This window comes from Danio rerio, chromosome 24, assembly GCF_052040795.2.
Source record: "Danio rerio strain M-AB ecotype USA chromosome 24, GRCz13ab, whole genome shotgun sequence".
Taxonomy (NCBI): Eukaryota; Metazoa; Chordata; class Actinopteri; order Cypriniformes; family Danionidae; genus Danio; species Danio rerio.
In genome coordinates, this window is record NC_141044.1 from 20,438,552 (window position 1) to 20,449,899 (window position 11,348).

Consider the following 11,348-nt stretch of genomic DNA (forward strand, 5'->3'; position numbering starts at 1 on the left):
TTTTGTGTTCAACAGAAAAAAGACACTCATATGTTTTATAACCACTTGAGGATGAGTAAATGGTGAGTAATTTATCGTTTTGGGTGAACTATCACTTTAATTTATTTTAATTCTATTAATTAAAAATGTATGTAGCCTAGTTTTTTCTCTCTCTCAAAAAACAAAAAACGTGTTAATACAAGAGATGTGAAGTCTCTTCCCAACAGACAACAATAAATTACTCACTCTGGTCTGCTTCCCTATAATGGCAAAAATCTTTAAATCAGATTTTTTTTATTGTTCTCGTAATTGTGGAACAGAATTAGCATCTTCAGGCCATTTATTGTCTTTTTTGTCTTTAGTTAACATTAATTATCATTTGTGTATGTGTGTTTTAAACAATGTTGATTAGCCTAAGTTAAGGGTTCCCAAACTGTTTAGCCTGTTAGATCCCCAAAATACCAATTCCATTGATTTGCAACCCCCATTATCCTCTGAGCTGGTAATAAACACAAACATTGCACACAATGTGAACACGCAGATAGAAACTATATAAGCATGAGCAAATTGACAACACAAAAAAAGTGCAGCAGTCTATCAACCATATCATTTTTTGATTTAAAGATCATCCTCATCGTTCAGTTGTGGCCTTTTTTAAATGTACTTGAGTGTATAAAAGTGTAAAAGTTTAACATTGTGCCATAAAATCAGTCTGCTGCATCTGACTATTGCAATTGCTGTGTCATTAATAGAATGTAAACAACCCAGGGGGCGCAATCCAATAAAATAAAAGCTATAGGTGATGGCTTTTGATGACCAGGTCGTTTTTTTTAATGTAACTATTAAATACTATTAACTTTAACTTTATTGACAAAATATGGTAATTCTAATAGTTTATATATTTATGAGACTTTTGGCCCCCAGGGGTTCCTGGCCCCACGGGAACCACTGGCCTAAGCAAGGCTACCAAATGTTATTATCAAATGTGATGTTTTATGTCAAGTCATGTACCTAAATATGTTAAATACCACCTCAAGAATTCAGATATTACATTTGACAAATTTAACAAGTGCAACTCATTTTTATTACTCAAGACACAACCCAAAACCAATGCTTCATTCAACCTGAGAACAGTTTATCACGTCAATAAATAATTAATCTTTTTGTTTTTGTCTTCATTCATGTAAGCGTACCTTGGCGGCACTGCCTACATAGCTTGAACAACTGAAAAGAAATTTCACATTGCCCAATCCTCCTAGTTACACTTCCCGGATCTCGTGGACTCTTTTCAGTAACCATCCAATCAGCTTGCAGCCCATTACAGACCACCCAATTGCGGTTTTGAACGTGCATGAGCTGCGGACTTGAGTGGCGATCGATGATTGGCCAAGTTCTTTCGTCACCAGCCAATCACAGCGTGGCAAGTCAGACAAGTTCAAGTAAAGGAGTGGGGAAGCTAAGCGAGAAAAAGAGCATTGAGGGAAAATGCGTGAGTTGTGATGAGCTGAGGCGAATCATTGTTATCAAACGTTGCCATAACTATCACAGTATTTATTTCTTTAAGTACCGACAGCAGTGTATGTGCTTCAGTGGAATCTTTAAAGCTAACTAAAGGAGGCGTGCGCATTACAGACCATGAAGAAGATTACGCTTCTATTGATTATGTTGCTTGGAGTGACACACTTCATTAAACCACACCGATGCGAAGACGATGCCAAAGATGGTAAGATATCAGTTGCAAATGTGTAGAAATGTTTTACATCTTTTGGAACAGCCCAAAACGTTGCACTTCTAGCTAGCTTGGTGCATTGTTGCTGTTTAGGGCTACACTGGAGGTTAAACAGCGTTCTGTGGTGATCATACATGCAACGTGCACACAATAATGATTCATTTTGTTATGATACTTAAGAAAACTATCAAGGAACAACAGGAAATTCAAATTTATTAGCTTGATGCATTTCCTATTTGTTCATGAATAAATTTGTTGTTTAGATTCAGCAGAAGATCTGGGAGAAGAGGAAGATGATGATGATGATGATGATGACGACGATGATGAGGATGCAGATGACACTGAAGTAAAGGAAGAGAATGGGGTGCTAGTCCTGACAGATGCAAACTTTGACACCTTCATCGAGGGCAAAGACACCGTATTGGTGGAGTTCTATGCACCATGGTAGGTTTTCTTTATTTGGCATGAGTTGGACACATATCATTGCCTGACAAAGATCTTGTCCATGCAAATATTACACTTTTTCAGGTGTGGCCACTGCAAACAGTTTGCTCCCGAGTATGAAAAGATCGCTCAGACGCTGAAGGAAAATGACCCACCTATTCCAGTGGCAAAGGTTGATGCCACTAAAGCCAGTGGTTTGGGCAGCAGGTTCGAAGTTTCTGGATATCCCACCATCAAAATACTTAAAAAGGGAGAGCCCCTGGACTATGATGGGGATCGGAGTGAGCATGGTGAGTTAGAGAACTTCCTTTAGCTTGCTCTGAATTTAAACTGGTGATGTTTCCTGGTCTATTGTTAAGCGATCATGATTTTAACTTTCATTTTTTTCAGCCATCGTGGAACGGGTTAAAGAAGTTGCCCAACCAGACTGGAAACCTCCTCCAGAGGCTACTCTAGTCTTGACTAAAGACAATTTTGATGATGTGGTGAACAATGCTGACATCATTCTGGTGGAGTTTTATGCACCCTGGTTTGTATATTTACTTATACCTGCTTATATTCATATATAAACGTGTTTATTCTCACAGCGACTAGGGCTGGGCGATATTGCAAAAAAAAAATCATGTTTCATATCATTCAGTATTAATAATTATTAAATATGTTTTAAAAATCCATTTAGGAATATTAGGATATTTTTTATTAATCACTTTTATTTAGTTTACCAACATTACTATGGCAAATAGTTTTAATAGGCAAAAACAAAAATATTTCAACAAAATATCTAATCTCTTTATAATAAAATAAACAAAAGCGTAAAGAGACTCTTAAACTTGATAAAATGTTACAAAGTGTGTGCAATGGTAAAGTGTAAACACTGAACAATCAAAGCAAACTTTAATTATTATGATACAGTAAACCTCAAACTCTGTAAACAACACAAATTATGATAATCAAATCTGAGCTTTCAAGTAAAGTAACTAAACATCATTATTCAAATACATATTGCAACATTACAAATTGTGAAGTTGGATGACTACATTAACACTATGTTAAACAATCTTTTAGATGGGGAGCTAGTGGCTGAGATGCACAAAAAACAAAACAAAAAGCCACTCTGGCGATTATCCTTGCGTCTTTTTTCATTTACAATCTCTTTTTAAACACTAGCCACAGCACTTTTCGCATGCGTTGTTATTTTGACCTAAAGGGACAAGCAAAAGGTTTTCTTGACCATTTACAATGGGCTTTGCGCTCGCGCTCCCCTGGCGTCCCTTATAACTAAGCGACCATTAAGCATTTTCTCAGAGGATAACAAATGAAAAAACCTTTGCTGCTGCTCCGATGCAAATTTATGAAAAAGTAAAAAGCACTGCAGGGTTTAGATGCGCTGTGTTTGTCTCAGGGAAGTAGTCTGCTGTTATTACTGAAATGTCTATATTCCATACAAAGTGTGAAGCAGATTGAGATTCATGCAAGTAGAACAAATCAGTGCACTTACGGCATTTGGAAAAGTTCAGGTGGTTTTCAAATTGGGTGTACCTGGAAAATGCACACCAGTTTATTGGCATTGCTTCTAAGGCACATGTTCAGCAGCCCCATTTAAATTAAACTATATAGCCTTCATACCGAAACTTCATACCAATTTCTTTTTTATCGATATTGACAATGGTGTTCGGTCAATAAATACTAATATTTTATCGCCCAGCCCAACTGTGACATTTGCTTACGAGTTAAAAAAAAAGTTGAGTGTGCTGCATTTGCTGGAAACGTTTTCTTTGGCAAACTGTTTCGAACTGCTAAAACTCCAAACAGATTTATTTTGCCATTACTAAAAAAAAAAAGTCTCATTTTATTTTATTTTGCTTTATTCAGTATCTTTGCTTTTCTTTCTGAAGCATCGGTTTAACTTTTTTGAAAGTACTGCGTTTACATTTAAACAGGTGTGGCCACTGTAAGAGACTTGCACCTGAATATGAGAAGGCTGCTAAAGAGCTCAGCAACCGCACTCCTCCTATTCCACTGGCTAAAGTGGATGCCACTGCAGAAAGCGATTTAGCGACACGGTTTGGTGTTTCTGGCTACCCAACTCTCAAAATCTTCAGAAAGGGAAAGGCTTTTGACTACAATGGACCCCGGGAGAAGTTTGGTAGGTTACTGTCAAATTGTCTTCGTGACCAATTAGTGTATTTTCAGAAATGTCCAACTTTTCCCTCTTTTTCCTTTAGGTATTGTTGATTACATGTCAGACCAGGCTGGTCCTCCATCAAAGCAGGTCCAGACCCTGAAACAGGTTCAGGAGCTGCTCAGGGATGGAGATGATGCTGTTATTGTTGGCGTTTTCTCCAGCGATGAAGATGCAGCGTATGAGATCTATCAAGAAGCATGTGTGTATTATGCTGCCTGAACGTAATTCTTTTTTAATGATTTATTTATTTACTTTTTCTTTCAAACCCTGATTTTTCTTTTTCTTTAGGTAACTCTCTGAGAGAGGATTACAAATTCATGCACACCTTTAATAACGATGTCACAAAATTCCTCAAGGCTTCACCTGGACAAGTAGTCATGCTCCAGCCAGAGAAGTTCAGATCAAAATATGAGAGTGCATCTCATTCACTAACGATTAAAGTAAGTAGTGTGTATTTAATGATTGTGTGAAATCTACAAGCATGATGGTATCGTTAATTAAACGCGCTGCCTTTCAAAGTACTTCATTTGATATTGCGCAGACACAAACTGTAGACACATCTAAACCTGAAAGATTCATTCTTCAGTCTCTGTGGTTTCATCCATCAATTTTGACTTAAGGTGTCTTTTATATTCCTATTAAATGAAGTTATTAGTATATTTGATTCCCCTTACACACATGCATCATTTTTAGTAGTTTGTTCTTGTTTACCTTCTGTTTTATTCTAACTGTGAAACAATGACCTTTTGCTCAATCTTGACATTTTGTAGACTGATTAAAAATTTATTCAAAGTGCTTGTGCAAGCTACAGCAAAAAACGACGCTGTACGTGTTTGTTGGACTGTTCTAATGAAATTCTTCTCACTTAAATTTTATTCTTCTGACTTTTGTTGCAGAAAAGTTATTTAATTCATCAAACATGCTTTCTGTTGGTGAATGTGTCTTGTGTAGTTTTGTTTAAGGTCCTGTTTACACCTGGTAGTAAAATGTGCTAAAGATGTCAATCTAATCAGAAGTGTATAATTCTAAAATACAAGTGTAAAATGTTTTAAGGCTGTAAACTTTCAATCACTTCAAGCGGTAGTCGAAATAGTAGTCAAAATGTAATGCATTTGAACAGCCACAAACTTTACTCTCCTACTGATCAATCAAATTATTTGATGCTTTAAAGTGCGATTAGCTACAGGAATCACTTTATTTGAAATTTTATGTTTAGTTTGAAGGTGAAAGTCCTTCTCTATCCAGGGCACACAATTTTATTTTTATTTTTTTTGCTTTTCTTATCAATCTATTAATGTTGTGATTTGTGACCTTAAATAATATTAGATTTAAATATCTGAAAAGCAAACATTCACCCATGCACCCTTTTCTTAAATGTATCAGGAAATTGGTCAACTGTTTGGAAATTTAAAGGCAAGTGGAAGTATGTTTTAAGCTGTAGTCACACTGGACTTTTCTCCCCATAGACCTCCATTCATGCATGCATGCATGCATGAATGCATCAGACTGGAAACGCAAGGTTGTGCGACAAGTTTCGCAGTTTGCTGTGTTGCAAAAATCAAGTTTGGTGAACTCTGACCTGCGAAATTGTATTACTTTACTGCGTGAGACCTATTGAGGATCAAAACATGACCTCTCTGGACAGAAATTTAAAATCTGGACCAATCTTTTGCTTTTTAAATGTTTAATCCTGCCCCTTTTCACTGCACAGTACTACAGAATTTTGCAAGCTTAAACTCTAGTGTGACTGCAGCTTTACCCGCCTATTTTGAACCAACCAAAGTGCATCATAAGTGCGGTATTATTTAGTAATTTTGAAAGAATCACATACTCCTGATTGATCACTCCTGGTCCTGCATCAGCTTAACACATTTCACCAATCAGATGATTACTAACTCACTATAAATAACCAGAATTTTTCACTTCAGTCATCGTCGACTTGAAGAATCCCCCCTTCTTCTAATAGTGCACAGGGCACAGTGGCCCAGTACTGTTCCCTTAGAGCAAGAACGCGATTGATTTGAGCCCTAACTAGGCCAGTCATCGTTTCTATGCAAAATTTGCCCTGTGGTCGCGTGGGTTTTCCTCGGGTTCCCTGGTTTCCTTCCACCGTCCAAAGACATACAATACAAGTAAATTGACTAGTGCAAAGTGGCATCATAAGACCAACTCTTAGCCAGCTATATCTCTTAGCTATTTCTAACAAGTTCACAAGCAGGGGAGTTCTCGAGAGCTAAGAATCCCCTCTCACCCTTCAAGTGGGAGGGAGCCCTGGGCTCGGATATTCTGAGCTCAGGGCTCTCTTGGGATGGCATGCCAAACACGCTTTATTATCAGTCATGAGCGAAGTGTGAACTCTTGAATTCCACATGTAAAAATAACAAATGCCTGGATTTTATCCACATGGTTTCACTGAAAAGTGGTAAATGAGACCCCGAACCCTTAGTCAATTTTCCTAAAACAAAACTGGACTTGTTTTTTTTTTTTTAAAGGATTCCACACCTGCTTCAGAAGTTCAAGATTTCTTCAAGAAACACATACTTCCTTTGGTTGGGCACAGAAAGCAGAGCAACGACGCAAAAAGATACACCAAGCGACCACTTGTGGTTGTTTATTACGGAGTAGACTTCAGTTTTGACTACAGAGTGGGTAAGTTTCGAAGCAGACGTTGTTGCTGTACTTTTGAACTCAGTAAAAGGAAGTATGATGAAGCCTGTAGCTCTCTGTGCAAGTGCTTTCATTTACACCTGACTATTTGTTGTCATTTTCCACTCAGCCACACAGTTTTGGAGGAGCAAAGTGCTTGAAGTAGCAAAAGACTTCCCGGAGTACACGTTTGCCATTGCGGATGAGGAAGATTATGCTGATGAACTGAAGAGCCTTGGACTGAGTGAAAGTGGCGAGGAGGTGAACGTTGGCATTGTTGGTGAGGGAGGAAAGAAATATGCTATGGAGCCAGAGGAGTTTGACTCCGATGTTCTCCGTAGCTTTGTCATGGCGTTCAAAAAAGGTAAATAATTGGCTTGTTACATACTATAACTTTTTATAACTTTCCAATTTAATTTAACTTTGCTAAAATTTGCAAATTTAAGAAAAACGTACTTTCACTGGTCTATAGCACTTTTTTTTTTTTTTCAATTTCATGTTTCAACCAGTCAACTACATGTCTTTTCTTCTCTCACAGGTAAACTGAAACCTATTGTAAAGTCTCAGCCCCTTCCCAAAAACAACAAAGGACCGGTGAAGGTTGTGGTGGGAAAGACTTTTGATGAAATTGTTATGGACTCGAAGAAAGATGTCCTCATTGAGTTCTATGCCCCGTGGTGCGGTCACTGTAAGAAGCTGGAGCCAGATTACATATCTCTTGGAAAGAAATACAAAAACGAGAAGAATCTCGTCATTGCCAAAATGGACGCCACTGCTAATGATGTGCCTCATGACAGTTATAAAGTGGAGGGTTTCCCTACAATCTACTTTGCTCCAAGCAACAACAAGCAGAACCCCATCAAATTTGAAGGTGGCAAAAGGGATGTGGAGGAGTTCAGCAAATTTGTGGAAAAACACGCAACGAAATTATCACACAAAAAAGATGAGCTCTAGGAGATTCAAGGAACCCATGAACTTTATACAAATGCAGTTCCCTGAGAATGGAAATATTCAGAAGGACTTTGTGACCTTCAAAAGGAAAGAGAATGTTTTGATTTGTTTTTGTACGTTCTTTTGTTTCTGGGATCAAAACATTGAGTATTTTCATTCCAAACTAAGCACTGTTTATTAGGTTTATTTCTTCCGAGTCTTTTAAATAAAATAATGTAAAAACTTAAATCGAGTGGTTGTCTTTACTTATCTCTGGTAATATGCTCTTTGTATAAGACAGACTTGCATGATCTATGGTTGGGTCTGATATTGTCTGTTTTCAGGTCTAAGTTTAGGCAATTAAGAGCAAAATATAGATTAAATTTGGTTGTTAAATTGCCAGTGGTGTAAAGCAACATTACAAATACTCAAATTACTCTGAGTAAGTTTTTGCTTTAAGAATTGAAATTTTTTAAAAAAATTTATTTATTTATTTTTTATTTTTTTATTTTTTTATAAACGCAGTTAAACTTTCTGGAAGCATTAAGTGTCCAAGATGCCCAAAATCTTTACACACATTGATCCAGAGACTGTTTCAATGCTTGTCACTGATGAGAAAACGAAGGATTTTTACTTTATGATGATGTCTGAAATCACCAAATGGTCTTAAACAATAATGAAATGCACTTTAGAATATTATATTTTCCCACACAAGCACAGATTGCATGTAAATAGTCACTACTACTTGCTACTCTTGAATACTTTTAAAATGGCTATTTTTACTCATACTTTGAGAAATATTACTACAAATACTTTTACTTTGCTTGCACTACATTTTTGGGCAAGTAATGGTACTTTTACGTGAGTCTAATTTTTCAGTACTCTTTCCACCAATTTAGTTTGACCCTAAGTAGACAGCTGCTTTTAATTAATTTAGTATGCATTCAGTTTAACCATGTTGATCTTATTAATTGTATGGAAGTCTGTACAGAAAATCTGATGTTTGCATGGGTATATGCAGTATAATATTTGAAAATACTTAAACATGACGTCTGATGTTTAAATATGTACATCTCAAATTATACCACTGGATCCAATTTGCGTGTTATCTCCACATTTTATACATTTTGTTTGAAGACTTTTGTTTCTGACTGATTTTTAACATTTTGCTTAGCCAGTGAACATCGTGCTGATATGTACATGGTAAAAACGTGGTTTATTTCTTTATGCAGAACAGCATATTTATTTATTTAAAGGTAATAAGCCAACAATTTGTTAGAAAGGTCTATGGCTGGGACGTTTTATTAATATTTTTTTGTTATAAAAGAATGAAACATTTACATCAGGTATTCCCAAATTTTTTGTTAAGAAGGGCCAAAACCAATTTTGATTGAGGGTGCTGGGCAGAAATATACCAAACGCTATAATGTTGCCATTGGTGATTTCCTAATTTATTTAATATTTAAAAAATAAAAAGGAAACATTGCTTTATATTAACTACATTTTTATTTAACTATTTAAATTTCAAAGTGAACGTAAAGAAAATCCAATTTTAACAGAATGGAGTTATACGCTAGTCAAGCTACCTCTGTTTTTTTGCCTTGATTTGCTTGCCGATGTGTACTGCATTGTCCTTGCGACAGTATTTATATTTTTAAAAATCTGATTCATTTACAACACTTAATTTAAACATTTATTTTTTATTTTATTATTAATAAATTATTCAATATTCTATTATTAAAACAAACAAAAAAAGTTGTTAAATCAGAAATTACAATCTCTGTTAAAGGAATTTGCCCCTACCCTCCCCATCATTCTCTTTTTCTTCTCACGTGGGATGGTGGGCCAAATCAAAGGTTACCATGGGCCAACTTTGACCCGCGGGCCCTACTTTGGACATCTTTGATTTACATTATATCACATTAAATGTCAGAGAGCAAGACAGAAATGTATATTTTAAAAAGATTCACAGTTTTTACAACTTTCTTACTAGTAGATTCAGAAAAAAAGACATATAAAGATGTAGATCTTCCAGAAAAATCTTTTTTTATTTGCAAAAAAATGGTTGACACGTTTGTAGCAATATTTGTTTTCAATACAGACAGAGAGAAAGAGAAAAAAAGAATAAAGAACATGATATAAACTTGAGGGTGAGACATTTAAGAATCAATAACAGTACATAAATTAAATCATTACAAAATGAAATAGTTCTGTTTGCTTTCTTATTTTTAGATAATGAAATTGAATGTATATAATGACTAAATTCTTGCAAAAAAAAAAAAAAAACAAAAAAAAAAAACGGGAAAATATGGTTTGGTATTAGTAAATTTGCATTTGTTCATATGAAATTTACAAAGAAAATAAATTAAATTTATAACAAAACAACCATTAATCTTAGTAGAGGCAGATTCATAATAACCAAAAATTATTTCTTTAAAAGTAACAGAAACATAGTTGTATATTTTCATTGATAAATGAGCCAATAAGTTTCCAAAATTGTACAGCATAATACACTCCCAAAATAAACGAAAAACAGTTTCAGTATGAAATTGACAAGATGAACATTTTACATCAATATTAGAATAAAACTTTTTCAAAAATTGTTTTATAGGATAAAACTTGTTGATCAATTTAAAAGACAGTTCTTTGACCTTGTTGGTGAGGAAATATTTTTGTTGCAAAGACCATAATTTTTCCCATATCAAATCTCTCCATATATTATTCCAATAAGAGATTACAGGGGACAATATAACAACAAATTTGTCTAATATTTTCAAATTTTACCTATAACCGTCTCTATCGGATCAGAAAAGTTTTCTTTTTTAGGAGGGAGATGATTGCTATTTTCAAAGAGCATAGTAATTCCTGATGTTCTAGCTCCCATAACAATTGGTGAAATTCAAAGTAAATTCAAAGTAATTCATTAAAAACCTCTGTTGTTAAATAACTAACTAAAAGCAAACCGTTGTTTAATCATTCACTGAAAAACAAAGACTTATTTTCATATAAATTATTTTGGTTATTACAAATAGAAAATGTGCGAGGAGTAAAATTGTGTTTATAAATTAAAGTTCAAGCCAGAAGAACTTGTTGATAGAAATATGAAAGTTTGACAGGAATTTTTGGTTCTATTATGATTACACATCAATAAAAACTTAATGCCTCCAACAAAAGAAAATTTCCGTTTTGGAAAAATATTCCAAATTGAATCTTCTTTATTTAGATACTGGTTAAGCCAATTCATTTTGAAAGTATAGTTTGAAGAGCAAAAATCAATTCAGTTAAAACCTCCATTATTATACGAATTTATTTAATTCTTTTTCATATAGTTGCATTTATTTTTCAAGACAAAGTCTGTCAAAGTTTTATCAATTAGTTTACATGTAGGCTTATCTACATACAGTATTTGTGCCTCTTTTCTACTTATGTGTCCTT

General features: G+C 34.9%; 1 protein-coding gene across 1 annotated transcript; it reads left to right on the forward strand.

Moving 5' to 3' along the window:
• Window positions 1–1,370: 1,370 nt before the first annotated feature.
• Window positions 1,371–8,162, forward strand: pdia4 (protein disulfide isomerase family A, member 4). Its single transcript, NM_199779.2, is given in 10 exon segments — window positions 1,371–1,702; window positions 1,972–2,152; window positions 2,237–2,442; window positions 2,543–2,681; window positions 4,093–4,298; window positions 4,378–4,536; window positions 4,626–4,777; window positions 6,830–6,986; window positions 7,114–7,347; window positions 7,522–8,162. Coding segments are annotated over 10 exon segments (1,938 nt in total). The 5' UTR covers window positions 1,371–1,614; the 3' UTR covers window positions 7,938–8,162.
• Window positions 8,163–11,348: the final 3,186 nt, after the last annotated feature.